The 19,239-nt window shown below is 37.4% G+C and overlaps 3 protein-coding genes, 1 long non-coding RNA gene and 1 pseudogene across 6 annotated transcripts; 1 reads left to right on the forward strand and 4 right to left on the reverse strand.

Moving 5' to 3' along the window:
• On the forward strand, positions 214 to 4,299 carry LOC18782990 (protein-tyrosine-phosphatase IBR5). Its single transcript, XM_020560637.1, has 6 exons — positions 214 to 763; positions 955 to 1,237; positions 2,096 to 2,195; positions 3,020 to 3,077; positions 3,299 to 3,405; positions 3,743 to 4,299. The coding sequence occupies exons 2-6, from the start codon at positions 1,001 to 1,003 to the stop codon at positions 4,060 to 4,062; spliced, it is 822 nt and encodes a 273-aa protein (XP_020416226.1). The 5' UTR covers positions 214 to 763; positions 955 to 1,000; the 3' UTR covers positions 4,063 to 4,299.
• On the reverse strand, positions 7,649 to 10,770 carry LOC18782458 (annotated as a pseudogene).
• On the reverse strand, positions 11,106 to 15,674 carry LOC18782422. Of its 2 annotated transcripts, none has more exons than XM_007214927.2 (11): positions 15,561 to 15,674; positions 14,735 to 14,983; positions 14,226 to 14,432; positions 14,049 to 14,129; positions 13,838 to 13,924; positions 13,643 to 13,738; positions 13,436 to 13,489; positions 12,226 to 13,331; positions 11,880 to 11,928; positions 11,737 to 11,776; positions 11,106 to 11,530 (listed from the first exon to the last, which is right to left on the reverse strand). In XM_007214927.2, the coding sequence occupies exons 2-11, from the start codon at positions 14,975 to 14,977 to the stop codon at positions 11,382 to 11,384; spliced, it is 2,112 nt and encodes a 703-aa protein (XP_007214989.1). In that variant the 5' UTR covers positions 14,978 to 14,983; positions 15,561 to 15,674; the 3' UTR covers positions 11,106 to 11,381. The 2 variants fall into 2 exon arrangements, with proteins under 2 accessions (XP_007214989.1, XP_020415223.1); XM_020559634.1 differs by having other exon boundaries at positions 11,880 to 11,939.
• On the reverse strand, positions 15,979 to 17,431 carry LOC18781714 (mitochondrial pyruvate carrier 4). Of its 2 annotated transcripts, XM_007216370.2 has the most exons (5): positions 17,233 to 17,410; positions 16,715 to 16,813; positions 16,569 to 16,621; positions 16,386 to 16,459; positions 15,979 to 16,286 (listed from the first exon to the last, which is right to left on the reverse strand). In XM_007216370.2, exons 1-5 carry the CDS (start codon positions 17,285 to 17,287, stop codon positions 16,211 to 16,213), a joined length of 357 nt encoding a protein of 118 aa, XP_007216432.2. In that variant the 5' UTR covers positions 17,288 to 17,410; the 3' UTR covers positions 15,979 to 16,210. The 2 variants fall into 2 exon arrangements, with proteins under 2 accessions (XP_007216432.2, XP_020415224.1); XM_020559635.1 differs by lacking the exon at positions 15,979 to 16,286 and having other exon boundaries at positions 16,382 to 16,459; positions 16,569 to 16,813; positions 17,233 to 17,431.
• Positions 18,728 to 19,176, reverse strand: LOC109948315. The gene is made up of 2 exons (XR_002270958.1): positions 19,096 to 19,176; positions 18,728 to 18,996 (listed from the first exon to the last, which is right to left on the reverse strand). It is a non-coding gene; the product is annotated as an uncharacterized LOC109948315 (long non-coding RNA).

Genomic DNA, 19,239 nt, shown 5'->3' on the forward strand with positions numbered 1-19,239 from the left:
GGTATAGAATTGATGTCTTCAACTTTGATTCTGAAAGATACTACAAATATTTTATCACATTCTCTTTTAGTTATAGTGAAGTTTGACCAAGTGTAAATGGTCAATTTTGTCAATGCAATACCTAACGTCAAGCTTGAGCAAAAACTATGCTGTTGACCATGACCATGACCATGACCATGATCATGCTATTGATCCATAGTGAACAGTACAATCCAGATGGTATGATGTGATTGGGGAGGAGGTAAATGGGCCCCAAAACAATAGGTGGTCCAAATGAACACCATGATTGGGTACTAATGGGTGGGGCTTGGGGAAAAGCCCTCCTGTGGATGATGATCATCAAAAGAAAAGGAAATCTGGGCTTTTCTGTACTCTTATCACACGGCCTTCAACAACAAGAAGGAGAATCTCAAAGCAGCAAAACAAAGCAAGTGAAACAATTCAGACCCAAAAAAAAAAAAAAAAAAAAAAAAAAGAAGTTAACCAACAAACACAGAAAACCCCAAAAATTTCTCCTGTGTTCTAATAGCTATCCATCTAAGACTTCCACGTCTTCTGTAAATAGGGAATGAAATAAAATATTCAACAAATATATATAAAGACACTGCCCTGATCTCATAGCTTTTCCTGTCTTTCTTCTTTCTCCTACTGCTGTATCACACCGTTATTAGGACAGCGTTTGTCAGTGAGAGAAGCCCAAAGCCAAAACGCGAATCCGAGAACTCAAAACTCATCATCTATCTGATAAAAAAGAGGCTTCCTTGTAACGCCCTCTACTTCTTCAGTCTCTGTCTCTAGCTCTCTTTATAAATCTCTCTTTTTCGTTTTAACCACTTCAGGCTTTATCAAAGTTGAAAGCTTTAACGACCCACTTTGATTTTTTGGCACGTTCTCTTCCAATCCGCATCGATTTCTCTATTTATTGATCTGGGTTTTTGGTGTTCTGTGATTTAGAAGTCTTTTTCACATCTGGGTCGGTGTCTAATCGCTGCCTTAGGCTATGAGGAAGAGGGAGAGGGAGAATCCATGTGGGGTTTGTGGCCACTATCACAAATACGAAGAAGGAGAGGTCTGTGGGGTTTGTGGCCATCGAATGCCGGATTTATCTGACAAAACTTCGATCCCAGTGAGTGCCTTTCCTTCTGCGATCGTGCCAGAGTTTCTCTATTTGGGTAGCTACGATAACGCTTCGCGCTCTGAGCTTCTCAAGACTCAGGGAATCTCTCGTGTTCTAAACGTAAGACTTTTCACCTTAGTTTTTTTTTTTTATGCCTGGTAATAAAATTGTAAATACAAGAACGAGTTTTGGGTTTGGTTCTTGCTGTTTTGGAAGAGTCAGTTTAATTTAAAGGTTCGATTTTTTTCATTGGCATTCGTTTTCGTATGTTGATTTTGCTAATTGGACGGGTATGCAGAGTATTATTGAGTACTTTCAAATGGAGAACAGTATTGAGTGTTTGATACGTGCTTTGTCTCTACTTAATCCATTTTTTATGGATAAGAGATACTAAAGCTGTGAATGTTATCTGCGCTAGTGGTTTGATCTCAACCTGCAGGGAACTTGCAGAATGAGGAAGTGTACAGAGAATTCAATGAGATAGCTACGGAAGCATCTATGCTTTGTTAAATGTAGTGGTTGAGATCAAAAGTTAGGGTGTCTATAAGCTTAAAGTAGTTGAGTTGATGTTGAGATTCATGAGTACAACATGAAGAAGTAAATAGCAGCATCAATACATAAAGTTCATCCTAGATTGTGGAAGATTCGTTTTGTTCTCAAGGAGCTATAAGGACAATAGGAAGGCTAAGAAAGGTGTATAAAGGTTGTGTTTGGGGTTATGAGTATATATGGACCTGGATAAAGAATGAGTGGTTTACTTCTTGACCTGAATTTATTGGAATCTGGTCATTGAGTTGTTTTTGATGATTTGCATTTTAAGAATTAACATGTGATTTTAGTGTAAAAACATTCATATACATACATACATGCATATATATGTACACATCTCAGCTTTTTTGTGTGTGCTTAAAATAGTTAGTCTCCAGCAATTAAATGCTTGACATTCTTGTGTAATGTTTTTTCTCACTCTATATGCAGACGGTTCCAGCTTGTCAAAATCTTTACAAGAACTCTTTCACTTATCACTACCTCCAAGATGACAAAATTTTGCAATTTGAGGATGCAAATCAATTTTTAGGTATGTACTCCTTTTTTGGGTTGCATATGTGGTTAATGTATGCCAGTTCTGTATATGGTTTTGATGCAAATCAATTTGGCTCCTAATATGTTTAAATAACAGGGATTTTCTAATTGGAAATTGTTTTAGTGATAGTTAGGACATACCTTTTACTTCCTTCACTGACATCCACACATTTAAATTTTTTTTTCTGTTGCTTTCTATTTAGCCGGGTACATTTTCAGCTTATTGGTTTATAGGTTTTCTATAGATTCTCTGTCATAAAAAAAACTCCTGATATAGGATAGATTAAAGTATTTCCGGAGCCATTAAAACTTGTTAACAGAAACATTGGAAAAATTCGATCTTGAGGGGTTCTTTAATGTGGGATACTTCATAGCTAAACAGATTGAATCAAGTGAAGATTATTGGCAGAAACGTTTTTAACTGTTCCTGAGCTTTTAAGCAAGCCTTTTACTTGGCCCTGTTTTGCTTATTATGATAACAATGAATGCTTTCTTGATTCACACTACCTAATTGTCCCCTTATTTGAATTCTTACTTTATTTGACGAAATATGTGGACTCTGCTGTCACCTTGTGGTACCATCCACTGGGTTCAGCATGCTTGCAACACAAAAACGTTATATAGCCTGTCAACTACCCCAATATCCATTCTCAAGTTATCTTTTCTTGTTATAACCTTTGGACTAAGGGCTGCAAATCAAGTTTGAAACAATAAAGCTAATGGAAAGTTGGAACAATGAGACGGACCTTATTATAGCAGTTCAAATTTGAATTCTATTGCTTAAATTTCCTACTGAATGGAGCGTGCTTGATTTTGCAGAGCAGTGTGAAAGGGACAAAGCTCGTGTTTTAGTGCACTGCATGTCAGGGAAAAATAGGTGAACTACTGAAAATCATGCTTTTAAAAAAAATTAAAAAAAAATCTTTTTAGTTACTTTCTGGGTACATTCCTAAAGTGCGCACGGAGTTGCACACACAACTCTAGAGTGCAGTTAATATGTCGCTTAGCTGCCACCAGCATATTGGTTTTTACTAAATCCTTAATCATAGGAAATGCTTTTTCTCGTTTATTTCATGAGATTCATGTTCTTTCTAACAGGTCGCCGGCTATTGTAATAGCTTATTTGATGAAATCCAGAGGATGGAGACTTGCCCAGTGTTACCAGTGGGTGAAAGAACGGAGACCATCTGTTGAATTAAGTGAAGGTATGCAATGAAGATCTGTCTCAGCATTTCTTCAAAGGAGCATTCAATTGAACAATAGCTTTAGATATTGGAACACAAGCCAGAACATTTGATTTTGGAAACTAGCCTGCTTGCATAGGTTGATAAATGCTGATATTGTTGACTACACTGGAATGAAATTTGTTTATTTGGTTGGGTGGGTAGATACTATTGCACTTTGTTTTTCCCTCTTTCATTTTGATGAGGGACCTCTGCAGGAAACTTAGAACATGTCCATACTTCAAACAAAGTAAACATTGTTGTCCTTAGTTTTGAACAATTTTACATCTCTGACTTTCATTTGTGTTTATGGATGCAGCTTACTACCGGCAACTGCAGGAGTATGAGGAGAAGATCTTTGGATCAGGTGGTAGTGGCAACCCAACTTTGCCAGCCTTCCCACCGGTAGTAGCTGCACCTTCGTTCAGCTTTGGATTCCCAAGAGTTCATGATTCAGTTCCTATCCCTGCATTTAACAATGTTGGCACGACCTCCATTTTTTCCCGGCCTGCCCTAGATATTCCTCCGCTGGAGTTTACATTTGGAGCCAGCCAGGCTCGAAATGATATCTCCGGGAGTACTTTTGGTGCGAGTCCACCAAATTCAAACACAAGTGATATTTCAATGGATAGTTCTTGAATTTCCTGTTTTTGAAAACCCCTTTTGCGGATCAACTGTGGAGCAAAGTATCCTGCCTGACTCCGATGAGTTTTATTAATATCTGGATGTAAATTGGGAGTGACCGCTCATACTACAGTATATAAGATTTGACAGGGTGATAAGGATGGATGTCTTTCTTTTCTCCAGTCTCAGTTCTTTAAGTGGAACTATTTTTTTCATTCACGCATGGCCTAATACAAAGTTATCTTCACTACATCTACTCTTGTAAATTTTGTCTGCTTAATTTTGATGTTATTGCCAACGTCCATGAGACCTCCGACGTAAGCTTAATAGGATTTGCATTTCCAAAACTCACCTCTGGTTGCACTTATTGCAACCTTTCCAATCCGTCCCTTCTCTATGTTCGGTAGAAGTATTATGATGAAAGATAAAAAGCATTGGTAAAAGTGGGTGATTGGTCGGTGTGATACTATTGAATGGTGGCTGTATTTCTCTAAAGTTGTCCATTGATTGCATGGAAAATATACAGGAGCAGATTTACTGTTATTGAGGTCTTTAGGAGGTCATCCAAAGCCCAAGAAGCTCCTATCACTGAGGTTTGTTGCATTTCCACTCCCTAATTGGATAAATATAAGAGATGGAGCATGCAAAAGGCTTCCTTGGCTGGCAGGTCTTTGAGTTTGTGCTAGTAATAGGAAGCGGTGGATGGTGGCAATTCATCATCAAAATAAAAGTCACCTCCTTGTATAAGAGAAAAGAGGGGTTAACTTGCAGGGAGAGTCTGAATATAAAAACACCAATTTTTATTTACAATGGTTTACCTGACATCTTCCTGTGCCAATCACTACCAAGTGGCCTGTGCCTGCTATATTGATTCCAGGAGGATCCCTGCACCAAAAATATGATGCATTCAGTATAAGTGAAATGAATTACCTTTCTTCTGGATGATATAAAATTCGGTGACTAGGATTCTCATTTTAGAGCCCGTTTAATAACCATTCCAATTTTAGTTTTTATTTTTTATTTTTTGTGCTGGAGTATAGAGAAAAAAGAGGGAGGATAGAAGTGAGAATGAGAGTGAAGATGAGAGGAAAGGATGGAAAGGAGGAGTAACAAAAGTGAAAATAAAAACTAAAAATTGAAATCTATTTCAAATTGTTTTCACTTTTGTTTTTCCTCCCTCTTATCCTCTCTCTCAATCTTATCCTCACTCTCATTTTCTTCTATACTCTAGTACAAAAAATGAAAACTAAAAACTAAAATTGAAATGGTTATTAAACGGATCCTTAGTTTTAAATTTTCATAGCATATTTCTCAGAAAGTTTGATCTATCGATTCCGGTGGATGTGAATTAAAAAATCACCTTTGTTGTCGCAGTATGGGTTCTAATTAAGTCCAACCAATTTCTCCTTTAGCCAGAACATACTAGAAGGCTGGTTTGTATATGCAAAATTTTTAAATATCTAGAGTTGACAAGTAATCGGGCTGCTAGCAAAGTTCACTGCAGTGTATTAATTTTTCGTCACTTTGTTTGATAGCCAACAGCGAATGAATCTGAGCATATCTAAATCAAAGTTTTCAGACTCCGTAATTTGGAATGCGTGCTTTATTAATTTGTCTATTCATGCTCAAACTTGTTACTCATGTTGACCTGCAGGCAAGTAGTGTTGCGTTATTTGCTTCTGGAACAGTTGCTTTGGAGTTGCAGCTTGCACGGCTACCATGCGTAGTCGCTTACATTTCCTACCTGAGTGGATCTCCCTACCCGAGGCTCTCTTTCAAGCATGTACTCCAACAAACCTAGCCTCATCTTTTTTGTAAGTTTTATTTGTTTTCATTCAAGCATGATCTCTTTCCTCTGTAGTTTAATTACTGAAAGACGGGGGATTTATAACCCAAGTATATATGATCCACCACAGGAATTTGATACACAACGATGGCCTCCGAGAAAAACAGATCGTTGCTGCTGAAAAGGTTATCGGACTTCTATGTGCTCCGGCCAGAAATTTAGGCAACTTGTCACAACAGCATCAAGGAGGGAGGTTTCCCCATTACACAGCCAAGTATGATAGCAGCAACCGCAACACTGTACCATGCAAAGCCAGAAGTGCTAATTACTTGAGTGAAAAATGTTGTCCAAATGTTTAATATCATCTCACCAATGAACTTTGTGCTTGATTAGAATTGAAGGTGGAGAGTTTTATTTTCACTCTTTCACTCTGATTATCCTATCCAAATATTCTCCTGATTTATTTCCCTTATGTTGAAAGTGGTTTTTTCTGTTGACAAATGCTTTCATCTAAACGGATCCAATATGGGATTGGATTGGCTTGTATCATAATCCATTCCAAATACAAATTTGGGAAAATTAATGATAAACACATCTCTATTTGACATACTCGTGCAAATATATACAACATTTACAATAAACATAAATTTAAACACAATTCATGTTCGATTAGTTAACAAGTTATCAGATCGGATCGGATAGCCTATTCCACACACTTAAGAGCAGTTCCAGCAGAGCCCCCCTAGCCCGGGCAAAAAGGGGCCTAGGAACAAAGAAGCAGTTTCTGGTGGTACAAAACAGCCCAAGCAAGGCATGGGCTCCACAAGCCCTGAAAAGCCCGAAGTAAAAAACAACCTGAGCTGTTGCCTTGGGGTTGTGACATCATTGATGACATCAGCAACTAAATTTTTTATAAAAAATCAAATTTTCAGAATTTAAAAAATATATATAAATAGCTTGCCATATTCTTCACTTCCCCACACCAAAACTCTATATAAATTCATCTTCTCATATCTCATGTTAATAGTGGTTGTCATAACAATGAGTAGAAAATCAACAAAAATAATTGCTAGGACAAGCACTATTCATGTGAATAGTGCCAACCCTCGCCTCTCGTTGTCTTTTGTCATGACAAATAGGTAGAAATGCTCTAAGGACAGGAAATGAAAGAATGTAACACAATACTTCTTAAGCAAATACAGAACATGGTTGTTTAATCCCAACATCAGAACTACAGAAATAATTGCTGGAAACAGATGGTTTGGGTTAGGGCGAAATAGCTTTTCCGGCACGCGCCAAAGTGAGAATTGATATCAAAGTATGCTGCAACCTAAATCTTGATGTTGAAGTAATCTGAGTCAAAGTGATGTAGACGTACGTAACCATCCTCACCTCCACTCCACTTGAGAAACTGACAGTTACAAAATACAATAAAATAATCATTACACAAACAAAAGGACAGTAATGCTAAAATACTTCTGATTACAGAAACATGAAATTCCTGTCCATGACAATTTTCTCAAGGCAAACAGGCAGATAATAACCCACTAATCAGTTGAGAAACATTGATACCGCCATATCTACCACATAAATTAAACTCTAGCACCCTTTTAAAGACTTTTAACCAGGTACATATGCCGGATAGCATGTATAAAAGTTATGCACAATTTCATCTCGGTTCTATAGTTAAAATAACTTTTTGGAGCTAAACAAATTGTTCATGTACAAATATATCACAATGAATATTTAAAATGCAGTCCAATTCTAATTAAAAAGAATTTGCTCCTTATGTATTCATGAAACCAACAAAACCAATTATGGGATTGAACTGTACCTCTTTCCATCAGGATTGAAAGCCAAAGCATTTATAGGTCCAAAATTGCCCTTTAACACCTCCAATCTCTTCTTGAAGAACCTATACATATGTCATTGGGGAAAAAAAATATGATGTATTGAAGTGACAACAACCTACGACATAATATAAACAAAAGTAGTAAGGTTTACCCTGTCATAGAATTTGGCTTCGAATTTCCCAGCACGATGATCAGTTGTGGTGACAGCTGATGCATCCTGACCACCACCAAGTACCACCTGGACAGCACATAAGGAATTTTGTTTTGAGAAAAATAAAAAGACTTGTATAATGAACAAGGAAAAACAGTGCATATAAGGAACGTGTCTTTAGTAAGTATCATCCATTCATCAAATTTAAAACTAGAAACTTAAACACGCAAATTATTGAGTATGCGACTGGTAGAATGCATGTAATCATACTTGTACTCAACCCACTATTATCTTAATACGTGGGAACTTGTTGACTCAAAACAAGTTGACATGCTAATGAGACGGGTATTTTTCAGAAAATGGAAAGAAAAACAAAACGATGACAATTTTTCGAATATCAGTAACTAGTGAAAAAAAAGAGATTACAATAACATACATCATCAAGAAGAGGAGACATTGCAACGGCATTGACTGGACGCTCAGTCACGTAGGTCTTGATAAGCGTCAACGTTCTAATATCCCAAAGCTGAAAAATTTGCAGCAGAAAACACAAAATCAGTACAAATACAGAAGCTACAACTCAATAGAAACAAAAAGACTGAGTTTATGAGACGCAGTGCCCTGGCCGATTTATCTAGCGAGCCAGTGAGGAAATGCGAACCATCAACAGATTTTGCAAGTGATGTAATCGTCTTTTTGTGACCCACTTCCTTATCGTTCTCCTTTAGTAGTTTGCCAGTCTGCAAATTGGAAAGAATGGAAGCAAATTGGAAAGAATGGAAAACAAAACTTAGACAATAAACGAAAAGATTCCGAATTTCCAATGCAAGTATCGAATAACATCATAGCCAATAGTCACCTCCGAGTCCCAAATACGAATAACAGCGTCTTCTCCGGCGCTTATGATGGTTCTGTTCAAAGGCCCCCAAACAGCCCTTTGTCTTCTTCCCTGAGGTCCTTTGAGTATCAGAGCCGATTCGCCAACCTCTGAAAATATTGAAACCACCGATGACTCATAATTCAATTATTATGTAAAAATTGAAAAGCTAGTAAGAGAATTTTACGATCGCGGGGTCTTTGGCGATGCGCTTGACGTGAATCGCAGAAGAGAGCTCCATGAAAGGGTCGGTGGTTATGACTGCGAGTCTATCGCCGACTGACAGGTCAACCGACCTCGCCGGAGAGTCAAAATTAAAGGTGAATAGCTGCTGACCGGTCTGAACGTTCCACAGCTTGGCGGTCTGATCCGCGCTACCGGTGATGAGGCGCGCGGAGTCTCTTGTGAAATCACCACACCAAACGGCACCGTTGTGGCCGCGATAGGTGCCGAGGCGCTCGACATTGTCGGGTGTGTGGTCCTTGCCGCAGGATAAAAGGAGGTCCCCCTCCCTGTCGTATGTCAAAAACGTCAAGGGCCTCTCGTGCCCTTTCATCAGAATCGGCCTCATGTTTTGCTAGTATACCACAGCAACAGAAGCAGATGCAGATGTAGAAGGAGAGTTTTTGAAGAGTTGAAAGAAAGGTTTTAGGTTAATAAGCCAACATATGCGTTGGGATGGTTTTATTAAGGAGAAAATCCTAATGGGCCTGGGTGCATCCCGACCCACATATGTGGCTTAACCTAAAACTTTTCTTTCTCCTCTTCCAAAAGAAAAAGAAAGAGAGTTCCTGGAGAAGCCTGGCAGTACGAGAACCGTGGGAGGAGAGATCGACGAGAACATGTTGGCAATCCTCGACTCTTCTGAAGCTAAAGACACTCTGGACGCCTTCGAGGATAGAATCGCTTTTCTCCAAGCTGTTCGTGCTGATTTCATTGTAGCCAAAAAAAAAAAAATTTCAACCAGTGAGAGAGAGAGAGAGAGAGAATCCGGGGAATGGGGTGATTTGATCTCCTAGTAGACCAAGGAACCCAGAGAGAGAGTGAGAGCGTGAGTCGGAGAGAGAGAGAGTGTGAGACAGAGAGAGAGTTGGAGCAGAGACAGAGAACCGGGTGAATGGGGGAGGAGAAGAAGAAAGAGAAGAAGAAAAATGAAAAAGAAAGAGAATAGTGAGACACAGTAACAAAACGGGGCCTAAAACCTTCATTTCCCATCCCTTCCATCCTTGAGAAATGACAAATTTCCCTCAAATTCGTTTGGTTACCAAAAACCTTTCTTTCACCTCTTCCAAAACTCTACCTCTACATCTGCCGCTGTTGGATGTCGCCACAGCAATTTAGACCTGACATTTGTGTCGTTTTGTCGGTGTTCGTATCGTTTTTGTGTCAACCCGCTTTTCTTAACGGGTTGACACAACGTGATAAGAAAATGAGTTGAAAATGTGAAACAAACACGATCCGTCACACGACCGACACGATAATCCGTTTAGAATTAAAAATAAAAATAAAAACAAAAACAGAAATTCAACACAAGCCATAGACAAGCTCGAAGGTGAGATTGGAGATGTCGTGCGAGTGGCCCTCAAAAGTTTGGGGAGTGAAGATGGTGGGAGTGGAGGAGGAAGAGTCATCGGAGAACGTGAGGGAATAGGTGGGATTGATCGGTGAGGGAGGGAGACAGAAGGGGGAGGTGGCTGGGATGGCTTGGTGGTGTGGTGGCTGCTTAAGACTCTCAAGTGGAGAGAAGAGGAAATCTCAAAGGTTGCTGGGTTTTGAAGAGAGAGAGAGAGAGAGAGAGAGAGAGAGATGGGGTAGTGAGAGAATCGGTGGAATGGGGGAGGAAGAGACGAAAGAGAAGAAAGAGAAGAAGAGAAAAAAAAAAAAAAGAAATAAATTTACAAAAATGGCTATGAGCTTAACGGGTTAACGGGTATTCACGAATTTACACGACACGACATGATAACTTATCATGTGGTTAATGGGTTGATATGATAGCAACACGACACCATAACACGGACCCGAATACTGAATTTTTTTTGTAAATTCGTGTGGTGTTATAGTGTTGTGTATGATATTGTCAGGTCTAAGCTCTTGTACACTAGCAATCTCGTCGATTCATTATTGCTCGACTACAAACATGAGGCCAGTTGGTACTCTATTTGCAGCTGTTAACAAATCAAGTCCAATGTCTCAATTTTCGTCAATTTTATCAATTAAAAATTATTTAATATTAAGTTAAAAATAATTAATTTTAATATAAAATTTAAGTATAATATATTTAAAAAGAAAATTAATAAAATTAAAAATAAATAAATGTGGCTGGTGGGTTCTTCAAATTTGGCATCACATAACATCTCAGATCTCGAGGACGAAGAAGAAGAAGAAAACATAGGATAACAAAACAGTAATATTCCCGTTATAGATAAGTTTTTTTTTCAGCAAAGGAGGCCAATACAAAGATACAAAACTATTTATTTATTAGCCTAAAAGTAGTAGAGTCAGTGTGGAACAATCCATATGTATACATCTACTTAAACACGTTACAATCAAATGTACAACCAAGCATGCATTACATGAAGCACAATACAGTAGAGAAAAAATAGAGCAGACTCTTTTTGCTTCAATTGTAGCCTTCAGGTAGAACTCCATATGTTGATATTTCCAGGACTAGAAAGTAATACATGTCTCAAGGGAGGACTTGGCAAGCCATAATAAGCCTGGATCATCCCGCTTCAACACTAGATAAGTTTCTGGTCTTCCAATTTCATCCACAACATTTTCATTGAAGCCAATCAGGAAAAGGATAGCCATGGCAGCTAAAATCACAAAAAAAAAAGGGGGGGAAGGTTAAAAGTTGTTCATTTTTCATCATGAAGCTACAGCTTTAATTTCAAGCAGAAAAATTATCAAGATATATTCCTATAATTATTATCCAACCCCTCAGAGTTCCATTTAAATATGGGAAATATTCCTTAAACCAGATTAATAAAAATAAAATCCAGATGTAAGAGAAGTTTCAGACCTTTGTAGTTTGCCACATTCCTTTGGATTGCTGGGTTAGCCTGCAATATATCACCCGTCAGCTATTAGGAGAAACATTTAACGAGGAGGAAACTCCAATATTAAAGGTAAAATGACACATTATTCAGGATAACAATGCTGTACCTTGCGCAGTCTTCTGTATTTAATCTCACCTGGGTGTTCGAGCACATTCCTGCAAAGAATCTGGATAAGCCACGATGAACAACTCAATGTAGAAAGGTACAACAACAGATTGACATAACATTGCAGTTCATTTCTAGGGGCTTCCTGAGTTCTATAAGTTGCTTCAAGGCAAGAGACTGGATATAAATGTGACCCATCCCATGCTTGTTGTACAAAAAAAAAAAAAAAGAAAAAAAAAAAAAAGAAAGAAAGAAAGATAAAACCGGCTGATGATACACCAATCGAAAAACTTCTATATGTGCATGGAGGAAGGCTACAAGCTAAAAGTCAAATTAGATTACTGTACCTTGTTATCTTAAAAAGAGTTTGGAGGACTGCGGTAGCCTGTGTGGGATTAACCTCAGCTTGCAGCAACTCAATGTTCTCCTGTAAGCGTTTACGAAAAACTGTCACAGGGTCTTGAATTCTTTGAAATTCTTCATCATCTGGATCAGGTTCATCAATCTGCATTCTGGATATTTCCCGTGGATGCACCAAATTATCATCAGGATCAGGCTCCGCCTGAATGATTCCAATTGATTGAGAGTCATCAGGATCAGGCTCTGCCTGAATGACTCCATTTGATTGAGAATCATCAGGATCAGGTTCATTATGAACCTTCCTTGGATGGGCTTCACATTTGATAGTTTCACTAACCAAAGAATCATCATGGTTAGGTCTTATGATATTTCCATAAGAACCACATCCTAAATTATCTGGTTTTGCATCCAAGTCATCAGGATCAGGTTCGTCAACATTATTCCTTGGCTGAATCCTGCTTTCCAAAATCTCCATCTCGTGAGAGTGAAAAGGTTCAGGTTCAGCTACAACATCATGCTTCAAGCAAGCTTCCATGTAATCAGCATCTGGTTCTTCACGACACTCTGTCCCTTCCAACTTCCTGTTACTTACCGAATGCGACACAAGTTGAGACATCATAGACTCACTGAAATCTTGTCCAAAAAGGGTCCCGCTTCCCGAAGATTGTGAGGAAGATTCATCAGGACTGGGCTCAAAATTGTTCTTATTGCCAGACTGGTCATCAGGATCAGGCTCCATATCAGGTTTCCACTGAATTTTGTGTGAACTTCCGATCTCCAAGTTTCCTTTTCCCACAAAATCCATATGGCTGGATTCTTTTTGCATATGGGGGATGGAATCATCAGGGTGTGATTCTTCATGTACTTCAGACACACTATCATGAGAAGCAGTTGCTAGACGTTGATAAGCAGCAGCCACTGAAGATGTACGAGCACTTGGAAGCCGATCTGACATATTTCCTCCAAGCTTCTGAGAAGAATTACTTCTGCCTCCAACATAGAAATTTTCTTCATAATGTTCTGAATACTGCACTCCACTCAGTGTGTGACTTCTTGATCTCGTCCAATCTAAACTTTCAGCTTCTTGGTTCAACTAAACAGAAATAACATTAAATTTAATGAAGGAAACTAAGGTGGAAACAACCACGGAAGCCTAAACATGCACACTCTCACATATGAACACCATATTTTTTTTACCTGTTTATCCAGAGCATAGAAGTTCGCATCATGTTCAGAATATACCATGTGAGCCTGAAATGAATATAAGAAAACTATAAGGCCCCTAAAACCATAACACCATATCATGTAATCATATGCATACACCACACAAAGCTTCTGCAGACAAATAATGTACCCTCACAAAATATGTGCACACAGTGAAAATGTGGTAAATATATAGCTTACAAGCTCATGCAAAAGAGTTTTCTTGATGCTTTCATATTTCCTGAAACCCTTAAGGTCATCAGTTCGAAGGCGCAGAGATATCTCCTCCCCGTGGTTCTGCAACAGCAACCAAGTGTCAATCAGAAATTAAAAGAAAAGAGAAAACACTATTGCTACTAATTTCATTATATATTCTGATGTTTAGAGTGTGATTACCTTATTGAAGCCAAGGATGCATTTGGGACTTATGCCAACATAACCAACAGGGGCCATCTCAGTCATGATTCCCACACGCCAACGATGCTTTTAAAAAGAACAATGTAAAGATAAATTATCAGCAGGGACATAAGAGTATACCAAGGAATCATATGCACAGCATACTGGACATTCTGTTTATACAAGTGTGAGAATATGCATTCAATGATACCTTGTTCATGACAGAAATAATTCCAGGATCTGCAGCAAGCATGTGCATTCTTTTCAAGGCCTCTGACACCGGAGGGTTCAACTGCAGACAAGTAACAAGAAGTTGAAGTTAAAAGCCTCTACCAAAAATTGATAATTGCAATATCTTCACATTCCCTCATGCATAATTTTAGAATACCTCAATTCCTGGAAGTTGAAGTGTTCGGAAATCACAAAAGATATAAGGTCCTTGAGGAAGTTTCAGAGTATGAGGCCTGTATGACATTCGCTGCCTCAATCTCATTTCCTCTTCATCAAATCCAGCTATCCTTAAGTTTGTCTTTGCATGTTGTAAAACTTCATCAACCTCATGTTCAGACACTCCCATCATTCTGATGGACTTTCCCTGAACAAGAAGAAAAGCAATCAGTTATCATGCAAGAACTCAGAAAGTTCAGTCATAGAAATTCAATCAAATAGCAAGATTATCCCGTTAAATAAATCCATTGCACATCATTAGTCAAAGTTGAACAGAAATCGAAAGGGCGCTTAAATGTGCCGTCTTGCCATCTAAGTCGCTGACATTGAACTTCTTTTGGGACAAGTTATCAGATCTATACAATAACCAAACTCCATAAGCAGTATCCATATCTAGATATTTTTTTCTGATTGTAAAACCATTTTTGCGGAGACAACTAAATATTATACCTCAATGATTGAAGTTTCCTCTAAACTCAACTTCTCATGCTCATCAGAGAAAGGAGATAGCAATTTTGAGCTTTTATCAGAAAACTGTGGAACAATTAGCTTCAACGTATCTGCTTTGACATTAGTTAACTTTTGCAGTTCATGCCCGAGGTCCTTGAGAGTAGCACCCGCGTTGATCTCCACATTAAACTTCTTTCCTCTCCATATGACCCAAATGTTGTGTTCAACTTGTGGATCTTGCATGTTGTCCTGCAAAACACGGTGTGAGAAAAGTTTTTGATTATGTGCATGCAGCATGTTTATTGTCTTTAATAATAATAGCTATAGAGCCAAAGAGAAAATGTCAACTTCTCATATATAAGCATGTATGCAATGCAGATTTACCAACACACCAAAATTACTTATACAAGATGCATACTTAAATTCTTAAACTTTATTTACTGAAATGCAATAATGAAGAAAGCTAAGTGAAAATCATCAGTCTTTTAAATAGCCCAATGAAAACTATCATTTCTTCATTCCACCATCAAAATTTTGAAATGACAGAGAAAACCCACATAAAGTTTTCCACTTTAGCGGTAATCAAAGCACCCCATAAAGTGGAAAACAAGAATTCACCTGAAATTTCAATGAAAATCAGCTCAAACTGAGAAAAAATAAAGGGGCAAACAGTTTTCAAACCATCGACATCATCCATAGGCATAGAAATGAACGAACTAAATTGAATAGTACAGAGATTTTTGAAACCAATTAAGCCTCAATAATAAAATTATGAAAGAAAAATCCATAATTGAAGAAACCCAGATTGAGAATTCAGATGACTTACTCAGATTATGATCGAACTCTGTCTTTCTGAGAAGCGGATATTCTGAGAATTACGTTGTCCTATATATCAGCTCAATTTTAAAGACGTCAACTGGTAATGGAATTTTGACGATCAATTGCTTATATAGGAATGGGAGCGCAGGATAAGAGGCAGCGTACTTTAGTAATATGTGGGAATAGTGCTAACATTAACAGCAGTGCGTAGTTGACCGCATGTTACGTATGTGCTGGCGCATGGCCATAGGCATTACGGGATTATTTACCGCGGCCAAGCTAGTGAACTTTCTAGATTTTTGTAAATTTTTTATCTATTATATTCATTTAATTTTAGAAGAGTTTTTTTTTTGGAGCAATGTTTATTACAAATGGAGTGATTGGTGAAAAACGTAGCATAAGACACAGCTACCAAATGGGCTTTATTGACAAACATAATCCAACATTAATTCATAAATTCATAAAAATAAAAATTATCAAGTAATTATAACACAAATAGTTCGGTTTGTTAGACACGGTGTGCTTATTCATTACACTCAAGTTTAATCTCACTCTTTCTTAATTTACCATCAATTGTATTTCAAAAAAAGAAAGAAACTAATAAGCAGTTTACATAACTCAAATCAGAGTGTGCCCAGCTTGGTATGCCAAGGTACTCTATAATAAGTTGATGAAGTGATGTTCTTCATTTTTCTTTTCAGCAGCTTGTTGGTTTTTGGGAGATAAGTCATGCCTGGAAAATGTGGAAATGGATGATGATTAATTCATTGTAATTAATTTTCAAAATAAGAAAGAAAATGAAAATATGTGAATGACAACTACGTATACTTACTGAATTTTACGTGAAAGTTGAAACAGGGAAGTTGCAGCCATCCCAATACTGACACTGAAAAGATTCCAGTTCTTCTGCAATCTCAAAATGAAGAAAAAACTCAGAACTTATATATACTACAAAATCATTGGCCTAAAAAAAATTAAGCATTAAATTAATGAACTGAGGTTTAGAATTAATTACTGGTGTAATTATTAAGCTGTTTCTTGCCCATATAAGTCCATTGCATGTAAGGGCTGGAGAAAATAAAATTGGGATGATAAAAATTTCTATCAGAGGCCTCAAAAAAAAAAAAAACAGAGATATATATATATATATATTAAACCAACCTGATTGCTGAACGTAGGAGAGTTGCTCAGGTGGTTTTGAAGAGTCGATAATATTGGCAATGCTTACGCCCCATTTAAAAGTTGGAGCCCAAAAATGGACTGCAAAATTAAAACACATGTATGAGTGGTTCTGATGTTCTTTTACAATTAGCATCACAACAGTAGTTTTCATATTTTTGGTTGACTGAAACACAATTAGAAATCAATAATAATCTCAGTCGTGATCTTTAATTTGAATAACTTTGATGCATAATAACAATAATAATAATAATAATAATAATAATAATAATAATAATAATAATAATAATAATAATAAAGCACCATGGAGCTGATTTGCATGGTTCTTACTAAAACTTTAATGTACAGAACTCAGTTATATGATCTGCAGGGGATGCTTTGATATCAAACTTTCATACTAACAATTCATCATTAAGAAATTAGAAGAACAATATGGCTAAATGATTAACACAAACATGTACAGATTTGTAGAGTAAGGGGAATCAGATAAGTAAACGAACTAGTTTTCGGGCCGGCTGGGTGGTTCCAAATTGCTTGCAGCTTAGAATTTGCCATGAAATTAGAATTTGACCCCTCTCTCTCTCTCTCTCTCTCTCTCTCTCTCTCTCTCTATTTGTTTGAAGTAATGTTGCAAAACTGAGGAGGAAGAAGAAAGGAACTTACATGTTGATCATATTATGTCGATCTAATACCTTTTGACTGCGAAGAAAGGGACTGTATAATATTTAAGCAGAGAGGATAGAATCAAAATTCTGGCTCTTTATGATTGGTCAAAGCCATTAAAAATTTGTACATCCCTTGTTTTGGAATTTGGCTACTAAAGCAAGTTATTCATTTGTTGAGAGGTGACTTTGAAGGCATTTTAAATTCTTTTTCATGAACATCTTCACCATTAAGAAATACCAAGTCTTATACATCACCTGTTTATGTCATATTCTTTGGGTTTTTCATGAATTGGTTTATGTAATAGGCATATTGTGGAAGCAAATATCTCAATCCTAGGTCAAATAATTAAGCCAATCGATTTGAGAATTGTTTGACCTAATTGGAAGTTACCTGATTTAATTGGAATTTATTGGATTCTTACCTTAATTAGGAATTTGATTTAAATCCCTAATTACACCAATCTCGCCAAATCAAGGAAGCATAATTTCTTTCCATTTGTGGAATTATTCTTCTGAAACTCTAACCTCCGAGGCTCCTATAAATAGATGGCTACGCACAAGGGTTGAGGTACGTATGAATTTCTATCTGAAACTCTATAGAAATTCTGTCTCACAAACCCTAGCCGCCATACTCTTTCTCCCTCTCACACAAGGCTCCGGCCACCACACACGGCTCCGGCCACCCGGTTCTCACCCTAAAGAAATCTCCGTCCTATTGTTAGCTATTGTTTTCCTACAAACACTCGACCTAACTTAAGCATTGGAGGGCCTTTGGCCAACATTCCGCGGGTGTGGTCCTCTTATTCCAATTTGTTTTGCAGAAGAAAGAGAAGCGAAGAAGAAGACAGAATCTTTAGGCGAATATTCTTGTGGGATGAAAATCGCTCCCACACATATCATGCTGCAAAGCAACCTTACATACTAGCAGCTAGCATTGCTCTTAATTAGGTGATGGAACGCTGTTTTCTCTAGGCGAATAGCCGTTGTTAACTTGTTAGTGACTGAAATACTGATATGACTAGAGCTTTGTAAGGTTTTTCTTTCCTTTTGGTTAAAAGGAAGGCCAAAAGAAAAGGGAAGGATTCAAACTCTGGCTTTGAGTGCTGCATGGCCATAGGAATTAAGGTATTATTTACCGCGGCCAAGTTAGTGAACTTCCTAGATTTTTGTAAGTATTTTTTTCCTATTTATCTGTTATATTCATTTCAATTTTGGAGAGTTTTTTTTGGAGCAATGTTATTACAAATGGAGTGATTGGTGAAAAACGTAGCATAAGACACAGCTACCAAAATGGGCTTTATTGACAAACATAATCCAACATTAATCCATAATATATATATTATCAAGTAATTATAACACAAATAGTTCGGTTAGTTGAGCACGGTGTGCTTATTCATTACACTCGAGTTTAATCTCACTCTTCCGTAATTTACCATAAATTGTATTTCAAAAAAAGAAAGAAACTAATAATCAGTTTACATAACTCAAATCAGAGTGTGCCCAACTTGGTATGCCAAGTTACTCTATAATAAGTTGATGAAGTGATGTTCTTCATTATTCTTTTCAGCAGCTTGTTGGTTTTTGGGAGATAAGTCATGCCTGGAAATTGTGGAAATGGATGATGATGAATTCATTGTAATTACTTTTCAAAATAAGAAAAAATATGAAAATATGTGAATGACAACTACGTTTACTTACTGAATTTTACGTGAAAGTTGAAACATGGAAGTTGCAGCCATCCCAATACAGACACTGAAAAGATTCCAGTTCTTCTGCAATCTCATAAAAAAAATGTTCATATCCTTAATTTTCTTATAAAAAAAAGGATATAAGGTAAATCAA

The sequence above is a fragment of the Prunus persica genome, chromosome G3 (assembly GCF_000346465.2).
Source record: "Prunus persica cultivar Lovell chromosome G3, Prunus_persica_NCBIv2, whole genome shotgun sequence".
NCBI classification, from domain to species: domain Eukaryota; kingdom Viridiplantae; phylum Streptophyta; class Magnoliopsida; order Rosales; family Rosaceae; genus Prunus; species Prunus persica.